The 18,117-nt window shown below is 32.1% G+C and overlaps 1 protein-coding gene across 1 annotated transcript; it reads left to right on the top strand.

Annotated features, from left to right (window-relative positions):
* Positions 1-1,118: 1,118 nt before the first annotated feature.
* LOC143908951 (uncharacterized) lies at positions 1,119-4,647 on the top strand. The gene is made up of 5 exons (XM_077426848.1): positions 1,119-1,355; positions 1,703-1,786; positions 3,019-3,115; positions 3,192-4,240; positions 4,307-4,647. The coding sequence occupies exons 1-5, from the start codon at positions 1,341-1,343 to the stop codon at positions 4,310-4,312; spliced, it is 1,251 nt and encodes a 416-aa protein (XP_077282974.1). The 5' UTR covers positions 1,119-1,340; the 3' UTR covers positions 4,313-4,647.
* Positions 4,648-18,117: the final 13,470 nt, after the last annotated feature.

The raw sequence follows: 18,117 nt of genomic DNA, 5'->3' as shown, positions 1-18,117 counted from the left end.
TCAAAGCTTGGGCAGATTTGTTACGATGTTCCATCGCCTGGGAAATAATTTTGCGGTCGATCCTAGGGGTGGTTTTTCGTTTTCTACCACAATTCTTGCGGCGAGTCGTAGTTTCGGGGAGATTCCTCTCCATATTCTTAGAAATTCTCAAAACTGTTTGCAATGAAACACACTCTTTTCTGGCGATTTATCGCTTGAAAAACATCTCCGTTTTTAAATACGCTGCAATTGAAGCCTTTTTTTCATTGGAAATATCCTTGCAGCGACCCATTTCCGAAGTTTTAAAAAAAATCGATATTATTCATTTAAAAATTCAAAATTAAATATTAAATCCATCGATTTTATAAAATAAAAACCATTAAGTCTCTACTCACCCTTAAGACAACCAGACAGCAGAAGATCTCAGCTGAGGATGATCTTTTCAATTGTTAAAAACATTGACGCACAATAAACAAAAGCGCACCCTTACTCAGGTATAGCATGGGTATTTTTGTACCTAAGCCTGTATTGTTTTGCAGATATACAAGATAACTGTATTTTGTACATAGTTTTGAAGGATAGTGTTTTGGTAACGACTCACAGAAATAATAACTTACATCAAGTTAAAAATAACGAAGTTATGATTAGAACAAACGCGTATTTCGCAAAACTCGCAAGTGATCCTAATTTTTTGAGTAGGGACTGTACATAGGTACTAAAATATTCGAACGTACATATGCATGAGTGAATAATATAATGCACGTTGAACGGGGTCAATCTCGGCCTGATACCGCATGACATTGACCATAAACAATTATTAAACATATAAAGAAAGAACTTAACGCATCAGCCAGCATAAAAAACATGACCAACAGAAATCCGGTAATCATTAATATAATAAAAATGAACAATAAAGCAAACTTGACATTGATTTCTATGATAGAAAGATTTTGTTTTCGCCAGTTTTGTTCGAGTGACGGTTTTTTAATTGAAGCATACATTCAACGAGAGGATTAGACAGTTTGAATTGGTTTAAATTAAATGGAACTGTCATTTGAGAGTCTCAGTATACATATGTATGTATATGTACATATGTATATGCACGTGTATCGTCATATGTGAAAACCTCAATTGCCCGCGGCAGTTCGTACGATATTCGTCCATGGTGGTGGTAAAGAGTGGTACACATTCGGTACCAGAGTGGTACAACATTGTTTATATATAGATGCCATGGTCTTGAACGGCGTATTGAGCACCATGACATTGGCATTGAACTGACACGTCATCCCTGAATCAATTCGTACCCTGTGAAAACCCTTTTGAATTTTCAGTGTGTTGTGTGACCATTTTGTGTATTTATCATGCTGAGTTTTAAGGTAACAAAATACATACATACACATACAATATATGACATTTTAAATTAAAAATTAAATAACTATATTATCTATTAATATGTACTATATATGTATGTACATACATATAAATATATTCATATTTATACGTATGTACAAGTTTATTACAAAAAAATATTAAATGGTATATATTCCATATACCTAGTACATTCTAACCTATTGCGATCTTATTTATGTATAAGCATTAAATATATTGATGAAATTTTGCGATAAATCATTCCCATTGTTTTATTAAAGAGTTCATAAATATTTTCTCTTTCACTTTCGCATTGATCTCTTGTTAAAATAAAACGATTTATTTAAAATTTCAGTGTTGGATTTTGCTATTGTGGCCTTTATCAATTTTTGCTCTTGAATATCCAGATAGTTTACATGAATCGTATGCACCTGAATATGTAAGTTATTTTTGTTCTTTTAAAATATATGATATGTATGTGTATTTTTTTTTTAATATTCACTTGTTAGTTTATTTCATTTGTAGTCGTTTATATAATATTTGTGTTATTTTTGAGCCGTATCAATTTTTCGTTTTTTAAATAAGCTTAGATGAAGGATTTCGTGAAAGAGTAATACGTATGTACATACATATGTACATATATAGTATATATGTATGTATGTATATATTATATATGTAAATACATATGTACATTCGAATGTACACAACAATCGCAAGCAATGCCTCGACCAAGATAGAGATCAAGATTGAGAAACTTGAATTTCTTTTTTCTTTTACATATAAATCTATCGATAGAAAAGCTGTTAGTCTAGTCTTCCAGCGATCATGATCTTTGGAAAAATATCTCATATATGTATTTATTCACCCTGGTTTCTCTTTAATATTAATTTAATGAATAGTTCATATTTTGCACTTGCACATACCTAAATGTATCATAAAATTTGAAAAATTAAACATTTAAGTATTAAACAGTTCTATTTATTAAGTTATGTACATAAGAATCTGTTATACTCCTTATAGTACATATGTATGTAGGTATAGTGATTATTTTTGTATGTATATAGAAATTATTACAAAAATACGAACATATGAATATATCAATTAATAAGTAATAATATATTAAATACATACATACATATATGTATGTATGTATGTATGTAGGTATGGTATATTTGATATAAACTGGTCTGGATCGATATGGTAAAGTCGGGTTACTTTCACATCGCTCGCTAATAATCCGAACGTATACTCACTCTTGCACAAAATGTCATCGAAGGCAATTTCTTTGCCTGGTTTTCTTGTTTATAGCTGTGGTAGCGATTATCGCATTTCCAATATACTTATTTGCTTGAGCAAGTGACTAGGTGTGTGGATTGTCATGATCTCAAGTGAGAGTCACCGAGTTGCCGATTGACATGGAAGAAAGTTGTTGATATTCGGAATAATATTTGAACATTAAATTTAGAAGTAAAATTATTTTTATCGGAAACACGCGATTAAAAAAAAGCTGTCGAATCTCACAACGGCATGCTAAATTGATATTTTCCGGTAGAAAATGCTCATTAGTAAAAGTTTTGCGCATGCATACATATGAAGTAGTTAAGTACAAAATAATGTTCTTCCATAAAGATTTATTTATGTCATAGAAATAATAATATTTATACTTTTCAGAACAATCCATCGTATTCTTTTAGTTATGGTGTAAAAGATTTTCACACTGGAGATGTAAAATCGCAATGGGAATCAAGGGATGGTGATATTGTAAAAGGTACAACTTAATAATAAGTTTTTTCTTACTATTTATGATTTTATTGAATACATTTATACAATATCATTTATTTCAGGTCACTATAGTGTTTTAGAACCAGATGGATCTGTAAGATCTGTAGATTACACAGCCGATCCTAAACGTGGTTTTAATGCTGTTGTGAAAACTGAAGGTCCAAACGTTCACCCAGTGCCTGACGAAACTCCAGTATCCATAATTAATCAGAAGCAAATCAGTTTGCAGAGTAAAAAAGTAGTAGATTTAGATGAAAACCGGTCTAAACTTATGTTTTCTAATCCAAGTTTAAAAAATTTAAGATATGGTGGCGATGCGACTAAGATCATAAAAAAAGAACCTGATTTTAATTTGGGACGGGACTTGAAATTAGTACCCAACTTTCGTCAACAGGAGATTATTGACGAAAGAAAGCCTCTAACATTCGCTAGTTACATTCCAGAATATAGCAACAAACCTCATTTTGAATTAGAACCAATAAAATTGAGTGATTTTGGAAGCCCCCAGCCGAAAGCCGTATTTGGTGATACTAAGAGTACAAAGTTTGGAGGTGAAAATGTCAATTATCATGAAGTGGATTTAAGCAAATTGAGATCATATGAGTTTGCAAATAGTCCTAGTAAATATCCTTTGTTTCACCAGTCAACTGAAGTTAAAAAAGGTAAGTTTTCCGAACCAGCAAAGATTGAAGGTGGATTCCAACCTCTGGCGGTAAATTTTGGCGATATTAGTACTGAAGTTCATAAACCATCAGTGACACCTTCTTTTCCCAAACACAATTTTGACCATATTTCGATAACGGATCTAATTCCATCAAAACCAATTTATGGCTCGCCAAAGCAAGAAAGGCCAAAGAAGAAACCATTTACAACTCCAGGACTAGGCCACTATTCTACGAACTCTTTTCAAAAATATTTTCCAAATCATCACAATGGAAACAAACAACACAATTCGCAATATTTCGGTGCAAAAAGTAAATCGAGTGGCAGTCCTGTAATCTTCCCGATCAGAATGGACGATCTTTCCCCAGCGCAAAAGGACGCTTCCACAAGACTGATAAGGACTTTGTTGAATCAAGGAGGATACGGAATGAGATACACCTCAAAACAAGTAGGCTACTTTTAAATATTGAGTGTTTCGATTTAAAAATGTTCATTTTACTTACGGCAAAAATAGTTTTAGAGAAGACTTTCGACCTACCTATCGTCCTGAAGCTGTTGCGCCAGTTATAGTCATAACAGCATGAAATATTTTGACTTAAATTTAAGATCTCTAGAATGAAAAATAAAAAAGAACTAAACTTAGTATAGTAATTTATTAAGATTTATGGGACTTTTTGTCTAAAAGTGTGCAATAATACTAATATGGAATGTGTCAAACCAAAGTAGCCTAGTTTTATTTTAAATATGCAAAAATTAAAATTGATCTATATAGTAATTTTTATACCAGTTTGTTTTATGTTTAGTTATGTATTTATTATGTATAAATAAAATGAAAAAATAAATCAATACTTATCAAAAGTAGTTTGAATATTATACTAGAAAGTTCATATTATTTAGAAAAGATTTATAAAAACATACTATTTGGGTTTTTAAATAAATTAAATGCTATTAACTATAATATGAAGTATATTACAAAAAACAACAACAATAAAATACAGAATTCTTTATTTAAATTATAATAAAATGTGTATAGATGTCGTTAGTAAAACTACTGTTAAATTTTCATTGTTTATAATTTAAAATAAAAACTTACGTATATATGTACATTTAATTTTATGTACTAAAAAAATACTTAGCACACAAACTAAAAACTTACATTAATTGGATTTACTTTTAGGAATCATAAAAACGCAATACTGTAAAAACAAAAAATCTTACTAACCTAATTAATCTTGAACGCTCACTAAAATGAATGATACGTATTTATATGTATGTATGTAGTATGCATATATAGTATATCTATATGAAATAAAATTTAGCATATCCATATAAAATCAAGAATTTAGCATATCATATAGAATCAATAAACATATATGTGTATGTATATATACATACATTTTTATATATATATATATATATATATATATATATATATATATATATATATATATACATACATATTTAGGTGTGTAGGTGTAACTTCATACCGAGTCCCCCTTGTATCCTACTCGCGCACACGTAAGTGAGGTTGTGCAACAAAAACAAAGAATTTCATGGCACGCCACTGATACGTAGAGATTATTTATTTATTTATTACATTTATACCAGGAAGGCCGTACAGGTAAACCCCAATGCGCCCTCCTGGCCAATTACAAACAATGCAGCATTTTTATTATATAGTAAGTCGCTGAATTTCGAGATACCAAAAACTCGCAAATTAACAAGACATCTATGAATTGTATATAAATTTTATTGTACATTAATCATGCTTAAATAGTGGTGACATAGAGTTAGGAAGGTTTTTAGCCAATTTAATCGGGAACCGTTTCAACAATGAAATCTGAAAAATTGGCAAACTCTGATAGGAAACGATTGACCTGGAATCACAAATATCTAAGTCTGACCAGCAGCACTACATATATACAGATATAATTCTTTTCAATCGATGTCAGCTAATGGATCGAACCCGGCGCCTCTCAGTGTTACGCAGAAGTTTAACGACCGAGCTATGCTACTGGCTATACATATATTTATGTATACATACATATATGTAGATTTATATTTCTAACAATAAACCAGCATCATACACGTTTTGGATCGCAGCATCCGACCGGACCGAGCCGACTCAATTAAATCCCGCTAGATTCAATGAAACTCATTCGAGTCTGGTGAAATTCAGTGTTGAAAAACAAGATATGCAAGCGCCCGAGGAAGACTTTTTTATTCTCCTCGTTCAAACTGGAACAAAGCGCTTGCACGCAATCAGATATCTACAATATCAATGGCGCTTGGTTAATGATTCTTAAGCGCCTTTTCATAAATACACTATAATAATTACCATTTTTTTTTTCAGACGCATACCTAAACCAAATATGTACATTATCGAGTTTTTTCCAGAATTCAAATCTGTGAAAAGTCGCGTTAAATAAAGACCTCACTCGTTGATGTAATAGTGGAAAAGCTCACCTCGGTCTAATGTTCCGACAATTATTGTACGTGATGAATAGCAAAATGAAAATTTTAGTATTTTTAAGAAAATTATGTAAAAAACCAGTTGCTCGTTATATATTTCTTTTATTATTTAATCCTGACAAGTGTATAGAAAGTGTATAGTGTATAGAAAAAAATGACCGAAGGTGAATCTTACATTTATAATTACTACGACGGATGTGAACATTGTGACATGCCGATTATTACACTAAATAAATACTAACAGATTAGAATCGTCTGCGATTTCAAATTTTCTGTATGTGATGATGATCACCCTTCGCGAATTACCAAACGCCATGCAATTTATTCGTTTCCGTTTAATAATGCATACGGACTTTCGCTAATTAGCTGTTGTGTACTGCGTATGTCATTCGTATTTACATATGTACAAATGTATGTATTTTATTATATTTTGCGTGGTTTCGGTAGCTCGTTTTAGAATGCGCCGAGCCAAGAAAACGTGCGATTTCACGAAAGAAACACAAACGGGGTGTCGACATCGACTCTATTAAAGCGTGAAACACACGTTGTTTGCCGGTTTTCTACGTAGGCTTGAATTGGGTATTGCTCGTGCGAATCGTGTAGATACATACATACGTATGATGCAAATCAAGTGTCGAGTTATCTGGAGTTTTTGGAAATCCTATCTTCAAAATTTCCGGAATACTTCTTACAAAATCTATTCAAATAAATAATATGACATTTTTGAGAAATTATTAATTCACAATGGGGGATCTGGATCTTGAATGTTCACTTGTACATTTATTATTTCTGAGGCAACTTATATCATAATCATTAACATATGCATATCCAAATGATGATAGATAAATTTATCATAAATGGATTCCATAAAAACTCCGTATAAATAAAAATTTTCGGAATAAATATTGAATATATATCGTATTTATACATATACTAGTGTAGGGCCCGTTGATTTCAACGGGTGGTTTCGAAAAGAAATTGAAACTCGAATAAAAATAAAGTTTAAGATATGGAATCGACTGGTTTCGGAAATACAAAGGCAGAAAAAAATGAAAATTATGAAAAAAATGAAAAATATGAAAATAATGAAAAATATGAAAAAAATTAAAAATATGAAAAAAATGAAAAAACTGAAAAAAATGGAAACAATGAAAAAGATGAAAAATTTGAAAAAAATGAAAAAAAATGAAAAAAACTGAAAAAAACTGTAAAAACTGAAAATAATGAAAAATATGAAAATAATGAAAAATATGAAAAATATGAAAAAAATGAAAAAAATGAAAAAAATGAAAAAAAAATTTTTTTTTCGATTGTCGACGAAAGCCGAAGTCGATTGTCGATTGTCGACGAAAGCCGAAGTCGATTGTCGATTGTCGACGAAAGCCGAAGTCAATTGTCGATTGTCGACGAAAGCCGAAGATACGCGAATGATTGGTTCCCCATACTTGTAAAGGGTAATCGAATATTATGTACGTAATTTAGAGCATTTTTTCTATCGAGACCGCAGTGTAGTGGTTAGCGTGAATGTTCTGAACGCGAGGACCCCAGCTCGATCCCGCGTTTTGGAATTAATTTTATTTTTCAAATATCGCTAAAATATAAATTAATTTCAATAATTTCAATTAAAAATATATATTTAATTGTTTTATATGAAAAGAAAAAAAAATGGTTCAAAACCTCGCTAAATGAAATTATTAAAATTACGTATTTTTATATGGCGAGAAGGAATATTACAATTAATGTTTAAAAAAAAAAGGCGAAATGAAAAATTGGATTTGGCACGATGTCCGAGACCATTAGCTCATTAGACCCATATTCGGGCTATTTGGGGTGATCGGTTCGAGTCGCGACAAAGTCGTCTCGTCGAAAAATGAATTAATCGATTTTTATCGATTCGTTCATTATGTTCGGCGAGAGTTAGGACACACACACACACACAGATTACCGTCGTTATATATATGATGATACACATACATATATATATATATATATATATATATATATATATATATATATATATATATATATATATATATATATATACATATATATATATATATATATATATATATATATATATATATATATATATACATATATATACATATATATATATACATATATATATATATATATATATATATATATATATATATATATATATATATATATATATATATATATATATATATATATATATATATATATATATATATATATATATATATATATATATATATATATGATATGATATGTATATATCATCATCATCATCATTTACAGCCATTCGCCATCCACTGATGGATGAAGGCCTCTCCAACAGATTACCGTCGTTATATATATGATGATACACATACATATATATATATATATATATATATATATATATATATATATATATATATATATATATATATATATATATATATATATATATATATATATATATATATATATATATATGTATTTGTTGCAGTCTTTATTGCTGCTCGTCCGGTGGAGGTCAGGATCCGAATGCACGTATTATCATTGGTCAAGGAGTCTGGTGCAGCCATTGGCCGCAACGCCCGACTCCACCATTGGTCGGCGTCACCATGAAGTCACCGGTCTACGGGGCGTCTCTCTTAATACTAAACAATATATATACATATGTATACATATATATACATATGTATATGGAGTTCGGTCTATCGTGTCATGCGGGGAAGACGTGCTTTTGCGTACTCCCCGCTACTACTCGCTTAAACCCGGCTATTGCACGAAATTAAATCTAAAAACTTAACCATCCACTCACTTATTTTACTAATTGCATCCTAGTATAATTTCAGTGTAAAAATAATCAGCAGATCGGTCGTAAAGCGTATTTATATCAGTGAATTCGTAAAATTTTGTCATATTAGTTTTTTTTTGTGTCTAAAATCTGTGCAAAGTGAATAAGGCCGGGGTATATTCGTAATATCTCCCTACCTGAACACAAAAAAAAGGTCCTTTCCCGTCAGTCAATAGTTTGTCCCACAGAAGCAATAAATCTTCCACATAATTGCTTCCAGCCAAATTATTAACGAACTTTATTTAATAACAAGCAGAAACAGTGTTTCCCAACTGTCTATCAGTTATTTTTCATATTTAAATTATATCAAAGTAATTCGTGTAATTTTATATTCTTTACTAAAGTTATTATTAAAATATTAAATTGCAAACCGCACTCACATATATAAATCCGTTGTCTCCAAAGAGGCGTCTCACGATAAAGATCTGTAAAAGTAGTATAACAATTGCTAATCTATTATTATCATAACTAACTACTTTCACTTACAAAGTAACCCTGTTAAATGGCATGTAATAACTCATAAGTGATCCAAGTGATACCTAGGATGAAAATCCGACACCTGACCTGAATACAGAGAAGAGTCTACGGCGGTTATGACTCAATCCTTGAATGGAATTCTCTCTCAAGTACCGCCTTTTTCTCAACACATCTTGGATAAATGCGAGAAAAATAATATCCAAACCTCCAACAAGGTAAGAGTGACGATGGATGATAGCTTAGCTAATAGAAATCTGTATGTAGCTACATACAATGTAAGAACGTTATCGAGTGAAGGAAGTGTGCTTGCATTAGAGAATGAATTAGAAAATATCAATTGGGATATAGTAGGACTTAGTGAAGTTAGACGAAAACAGCAAAACCAAATAATCCTAAAAAGTGGTAACTGTCTCTACTGGAGAGGGCTACCAAATGGTAGAATAGGAGGAGTAGGGTTTCTTATCAATAAGAGAATAGAAAGAAATATTATAGAAATAAGCGACATATCGGAACGTATATGCTATATAGTATTAAGAATCTCGAGCAGGTACACTTGTCAAATCTTCCAAGTGTACGCCCCCACATCTAGCCACCCAGACGAGGAAATAGAAGACTTCTACGAAAAAATACAGGGCGCATACGATAATAGCCGTCACCACTTTAAAATAATCATGGGCGACTTTAACGCAAAAATAGGACAAAAGGCAAATACAGAAAGAGCAGTAGGCAATTTTGGTACCGGCCAAAGAAACGACAGAGGCGATCGCCTCATAGAATTCGCAGAACACAACAGGCTCTTTATCACTAATTCATTTTTCAGGAAAAACACCAACAATAAGTGGACTTGGGAGAGTCCTAAAGGAGACAGAAACGAAATCGATTTCATCCTAACAAATGCCCTGCACTCCGTTAAAGACGTTAGTGTTTTAAGTAAAGTAGATATAGGTAGCGATCACAGATTAGTCCGTGCCAGGATGGCCATTAATATAAATTGCGAACGTAGGAAATTAATAAAAGGATGCAGTAACTCTCCAGATTTCGCTCAACTAAGGTCTAGGAAAAAGGAAATCGAACTCGAACTTGGAAATCGATACGGGAAATTAAACCCAGAAGCAGACATCGAGGAATTGAACACTGTAATTAGTTCGGTTCTAGCCTCAACAGGTAAGAAATTAGTTGGACTCAGGAAACAGATTAAGCTAAGCAAAATTCCAGAGGAAAACAAAATTCTAATTAAGCATAAAAGGAAGTTAGATAGGGATAATAATAAGCAAGAATACAATCTAGTAAATTAGGAAATTAAGAAGAGTATAGTCAGGGATGTCAGGGATTTTAACAGCAAGCTAATAGAAAATACCATTAAGAATAACCGTAGCCTGAAAAAGTGCAAACAAGATCTTTTCTTAGGCAAAAACCAAATGATCGCAATCAGATCAGAGCGGAGTAATAATTAGGAATAGAGAAGAGATCATAGACAGAGTTTATACGTTCTATGCAAAACTTTACGAGAACAACAACGGTCAATTTCCCGCTCCGGAATCGACACACGGCCAAAGGGTTCCTGCAGTATTGCCTAGCGAAGTAGAGGCCGCGCTAAAAACTGCAAAGAACGGTAAAACCCCAGGGGAAGATAATATTCCCATTGACTTACTAAAATGCGGCGGCCCCCCCCTAATTAATATCTTAGCTAGGCTTTTCAGCAAATGCATCCAGAACCAAGCTATACCAGAAAGATGGAATAACGCAACTATCATTTTAATACACAAAAAAGGCGACAAAAGCGATATCAAGAACTACCGACCCATTAGTTTACTTTCAGCGGTCTACAAGCTCTTCACGAAGGTTATTACAGAAAGGCTGAAGAATATCCTCGACGAGAACCAACCTATAGAGCAGGCAGGGTTATATATATATATATATATATATATATATATATATATATATATATATATATATATATATATATATATATATATATATATATATATATATGTATATATATATATATATATATATTTATATATATATATATATATATATATATATATATATATATATATATATATATATATATATATATATATACATATATATATATATACATATATATATATATATATATATATATATATATATATATATATATATATATCTCTGTATCATCATCATCATCATCATTTACAGCCATTCGCCATCCACTGATGGATGAAGGCCTCTCCAACACGCTTCTTTGAGTGCATTGGATTTGGTGTAGCATTTTGGAGTTCAATGTTCCAGTTTCACATCCATACGTCATCATTGGTAAAACGCATTAATCAAAAATATTTTTCTTCAGACAAAGTGGCATTTTTGATTTAAAAAAAAAACAACATTCATTCGTTCAAATTAAATCCATCCTAATTTCACACGTCTCTTTATTTCTTCTTCTTTACTACTATTTTATCATCTAATGAAATGCTATCAGGCATGTAATAACTATTGAACATTAGTTTGATCTTTGAAGCGACTGATGATGCTTACTCCTTTTGTGTCCTATTTCAGGTTCTTGAAAACACCCTCAAGCACCGCATTGAATAGTTTAGAAGATATGGTGTCTCTTTGCCTTACTCCTCTTCCTATGCTAAATCTATCTGTATCTTAAAAAAGTTTAGCCAAGGCTGTGGTGTTCTTATATATTGCAGTTAACAGCTCCACATAGGGTTCCGGCACTTATTGTATTTGTAGAGCGTTAAATACTGCGTGTGTCGAAGGCAGTGCTGGTTTTATGGGGGGGCTGGGTCGGGTGGTGCCCGAGGGCGCCAAATAAGTTAGGGCGCCGCTCGATGCGCCAAAAGCGCTTTGAAATTAAAATTAGAGCGCCAAAGGCCCTACATTTGTACTCGGCAAATTCTATTCAAACAATCTACTGGAAAAAGCCAATCTTCAAATTAAGCTCACCGCGAGTATTATTAGCAATGAACTTATCAATTTAAAAGCCTTTCATTCATTGTATTAAATTTTATAAAACAGCAAAATTTACAAGAATTATATCCAAACATTTGGGTTTCTATGCTTTTGCTGACACTGTCTGAAACTGTAGCAAGGTTCCAAGGCCGGGAAAAAGGAGGATGGTAATCCAGTTTTTTTTATAATTTTTTTCTAAGGGCGTTTAGAATTGCCCGAGGGCGCCATTGGGTGTAAGGCCGGCACTGGTCGAAGGATTACTCATAATTGGAGGTAGGATAGTCACAGTGCTATCCATTGTTCCTCAAACCTTTAACAATGCATTTACAACCTTTGAACAATACACGGCCCCCTCAGGCTCCGGTGACTACAGTCATAATCGACGAAACCTAAGCACAATGGCCTTTGATATTCGTTGGCTCGATTAGTTCGCTGACTACTTGGATATGAACCTTTGTGCTGAAATTTGAACTAAACCCCGCCTGTTCTATATGTTGGTTTTCATCGAGGCTATTCTTCAACCTTTCTGTATTTACCTTTATGAAGAGCTTGTAAACCGCTGAAAGTAGATTGATGGGTAGGTAGTTCTTAATGTCGCTTTTATCTTCTTTTTTGTAGATTAAACTTATCGTTACGTTGTTCCATTCTTCTGGTATGGTTTGTTTCTGGATGTATTTGCTGAACAGCCTAGATATATTGTGCATTCGGTGTATGTTCACACTAAAGTAAAACGCATATGCTGTCCTTTTCACCTTATTTCGACCAATGGCTTTTCGCGAGTACAATGTTCTACATACTGTCTGCACGAAATGCTATTGGTTGAGAGGCGATGATAGCATGTACGTTTTCCCCACGTTTCTTCCTACAGCGGATCAAGTATAAAAAGTCTGAGCTATTTTTATTCATGTGATTATTGTTTGTTGAAATGTATGGATTACTTGCTATAAATAAAACTTCAACGTGAAAAACTACGAATAGATGGATACTTTAATCAATTATTTATGATATAAATAAAAATATTGTGTCGTATGTGTTTCTGACAGTTCAGATACAGGTCGGCGATAGTGAGTTGGTAAATCCACTGTCGGCCAATTCTAACAAGTGTATTACCCATTGTTGGCGAGTTTCAGCATACAACGATAATTAATTTGTTCTCAGTTCTATAGAGTATTTGCAATCTAATTAATATATGTATGCAAATATGTACATTTGTATGTACATATTGCATAATCTGCCTTTTGAAACTGTTAACGGTCTCAGAGTGCGAATTTTCAACCAGGATCGAGTGTCTCGCAGACGAAAGATGTATTGCGTCGATTTTTTTCTCATACACCCGACGACATTGCAATATTTCCTTTAAGGGTAAATTAATATTTTGTATGGGCGAAATCTTGAAACCGTTCAGGATATAAAATACCTAGAGCACCAGCTGACGGGAATCTCTCCGATCGTGACATCGAACGGCAAATATGTAAGATCAAATATGCTAGCAAGACGGTTTTACCACTCCAGAAGAGACAATTTGATTAGTCTCTGAGATACTGGAGAACTACGAATGAAATACAAGCAGATGACAATGTCGTAGATAAAAGTACAATACAAAAATGCTACCGTGCTCTTTTCGGGCTTCCAAGGGGTTGTAGCGCGTCGCAGATGTTTGTGGAAGGGTTTTTACTAGAGGTAGGATAGCCAAGGTGCCGCTCAAAGTTCAATTGTTGTAAATCTTTTGTAAAAAAGGTTCGGAAAACCTTTAACAATGCATTTACAACATTTGAACAATAAACGGCACCTTGGTTATCCGGGCTTTAGAACTTATTACCTTAATTTGAGGCCATTCTCAGGATGACAGCAGCCTCTCTTTACTATCGTGTCTCTGCATCGTCAAATTAAATTCTTGCTACCGCAACTATTCGTTTCCATGCATCACTGTATGTATGTACATATGTACATACATATGTATATTCGATGGATGGAACTGTTACCCCGACCACCATAAATTAATTGTCAATTGATTAATCAATTATTCAAATTATTGTTTTATTTATTATTATTAAATGTTTACTATTATTTGAAAATTTGTATTATCTATAAATTGTTTATATGGACGATAGGGATTAATATGAAAGCAACTTAAATTACATACATAAGCAATTTACAAAATATAAGTAATAAAAAACTGTATTAATTTCTATTCAATTTTGTAGACAAAATTGGAAGGCTTTGACGAGCAATTATGTAAGTTCTGAATTTCCCTGAAAGGTTTTAGAAAATGTACTAAATCACTGCTTTGGCAGAATACTTATAGAATAGAATAGTTTGGATACTGATCCAATTTCAATCGCAACCGTACGTTGCGAATATATTCAACTAGACACAAATCGAATAAAATAAAATATCATTTAATGAAATAAAATACGACATGCGACTCTGCAAATATACTTCTCTACAATTATAATCCATTAACCGCAAATTTTTCTACCGAAATCAGGACTAGCTTAATATTATATACGTAGGAATGTAGGAATGTATGTATATGTATATGTAATTAATAAAGTTAATTATTATGGAGAAAAAACATATTATCTATTTCCGACGGAATGCATCAAACACGCCATCGATAAATTATATTCCAAAACGATAACCATGTTATAACGAAACACATGCATAATGTTTATGAGGAAGGCTTGTGCAATATGCCGGCGACAATAATTGTGCAAATGTCATAATAGAGCGCGTATCTAACGTAATAATATCTAATAATAAATAGATTTACCCGGTCGATTGGAAACTTCGCCTTTCGTTGATTACTTGTAGCTTTTTTGATATTATCAAACAGCACTGCGAGGCCGTTCATTGACTGGTAGAAAAACAAAGAAACAAAGGACACATTATAAAGAAATTAACTAACAAAGCAGTTGACGCCTACATAATAAATAATATTCAAATGACGTGGGTCGTACGAATCTTTTCGTCAAACTTTCGCTCATTCTTATTAGATTGAGATACAATTCGAAAATATATTTCTATGTATTATGTTATATTATTTTTCTATGTGATTTGAATATTTATTATTGAAAGACTTATCAACTACTCGGTAGTTACAATTACACGATCAAAGTTGACCTTCTGCCGTTAAAGCCGTCGATTCATATATCAAATATGGCGTATCTTGATTGCTATGGTACCGGAACTCTTGCCGATCGTTTATGGTTATCAATTATTAATATTATTACCCCCCGATTTGATCAATTTGATTAGAAATGATAAATTTATGTAAGTTTATAAATAAATGCAACTGCTCACGCACATTGTTTATTTCGCACGTATAAATTAAATAGCACGTTCGATTCGTTTTTCAGTTGAAATATTTCATTTCTGTCGCTTTGAGGGTTGGTTTTAAAAGAATTTTAATTGTATTATCTATATTGGTTTTATTACATGTATTTTTTCATAATTAAATATTTCATGAATTCACAATTAAATATTTCATGAATGTATTGAGAAACATTTGATAGTCAAATATTTAATATACAATTATTTTTTATGCAAAATGATATAAAAAACAAAGAAAGTGAAACTGATTATTTTGTGATAACATTTAGAACTCTTTTTATCCATTTTAATTAATGCAATTTATAACGTGGTTAAGGTATGAACGACGGTCGCCTTCGTAAAAATTTATTATTGATTGGCGTTCGACGTCCACGATCGAATATTTTTAACCATATCTTTATCACGACAATAGTCACAAGATTTAGCATTAATTTATTTGTTTTAGTCCATCACGTTTGTTGTCAAAGGGCAATACATTATTTATATTATAAATATACATATGTATAATCAGTCATTCCAATGACACGAATACCACTCATTCCAACGCCAAATTGTGGAGTAGAATGGGTGGATCCGTTGCCAAAGCGTAATAATACGTCTGTCGTTGACAAAATAGTGTGCAACATGTTGTGCGTATTTGTAATCGATGACATGCGGAAACGAAGAATGATTCGGAGCTGGGCGAAAGTCTGTTCGTTCGTCCATGCTTGGAAAATTCTGCAATATGAACGGACATTTACAAATTATTCACATGTAATATTGTTAACGTGATTACGGTTATAAATGACAGTTTATAAAGGGCATAGTCTGGAGCTTTTCAATTTTATCGCAAAGTAAAAAAAAATTCATTTGCCGAAGTTTGATTTAAAATTCATTTTGGACACACTATGTATAGGTATATTTATTATTTTTAACCAATACTTAATTTATTTATTGAAAATAAGATATCTGAAGCCTTTAAGGATATTAATATAATAATATAATAGTACATATACAAATGTACAATATAGATATGTGTGCACATATGTATATACTACATATAGTATGATGTTTGAGAGACACAAAAACCTATTTACAATTTTTTTAAATGCGCATATACATCTTATACATAATATTAACTAAAGACTTCTTCTTCTAAATATTCTTAATGTAAAATAAATTCTTTTAGAAATGAGTAAATTAAAAAAAAGTTTTGTCTTCGATGGAATGCCTATATCTACATAGCAATTCACCAGTACAGCGAAGGGAACATAATTCTGACGTGTAGTCAAACGACGTGTAGTTTGCTTGCACGGACCATACCATAAAGCTTAGACTGCAGAGACGCAACGCGGCCAAATATTGTTTGTATGAGATTGGAAACGCATTACGAATGACGCGACACTGCGCGTCAGAATTGCCTTTTGTACCAACTCTGATGTGCTGTGCTGCGTCGCGGCAGCTCACCGTCGCCTAGTGCGTTCGGACCTTAACAATCAACTACCTCAAAAAAGGGCTGATTCCAGTTTTTGAACTTCGCTAATCCAAGTGAACAATATCAATGTGGACAACGATTTGAATCAATCGTGATTGAATTTTTGATATTTTTAAAATTTAGGGGTCTAGCCTCTAGGCCCTTTAGTGACTAGTCCAATGACGACACGCCACTATTAAAACATTGATTGAAAATCCAATATTAAGTAATACAAATTGAAAAGAATTCGAGATCATTTACTTTCGAGCTATTAATATTTTTTTTATTCTTGCTGATGTTTTTCAAGTTTATAAACATGTCAATTTTACAATACTCGATACAGTTCAAGCATTAATTCGATTTATTTTTGAAGTTTTTTGTACCGTTATCACTATTTAATCCACGTATTTTTATTTAATCTGCTTAATGTACCATAACAATATCCCGATCTTTTAAACGTAATATACACCACTACAACAAAAAAATAATTTTTAAATTTTACTGTGGGTACATACATAGGTACATATGTATTATATGTATGTATGTATTTACAGGTGTAAAGTTTGCAACGAAAATAGAAGAATATGTCTTTTGGTGATATTCTTAATTGTAAAAAGTTAATTTTCTTGAATTTGACAAATACCTTTAGTTAACTCACATCTTAATGTCTTCAGTACGTACATATGTACATATATATGTACATATACAGTTTAATATATGTACATTGTATTTCAGTTACTCGTACAGTTAAATGGTAATCATAGACACCGTTCATTATCCGTTTTTTTTACTTCATTTTTATTACCGAGTAACTAGG

This window comes from Arctopsyche grandis, chromosome 1, assembly GCF_051622035.1.
Source record: "Arctopsyche grandis isolate Sample6627 chromosome 1, ASM5162203v2, whole genome shotgun sequence".
In the NCBI taxonomy this organism is placed as follows: Eukaryota; Metazoa; Arthropoda; class Insecta; order Trichoptera; family Hydropsychidae; genus Arctopsyche; species Arctopsyche grandis.
Note: the sequence above shows the minus strand (reverse complement) of the source record. Positions and strands in the feature narration are given on the sequence as shown.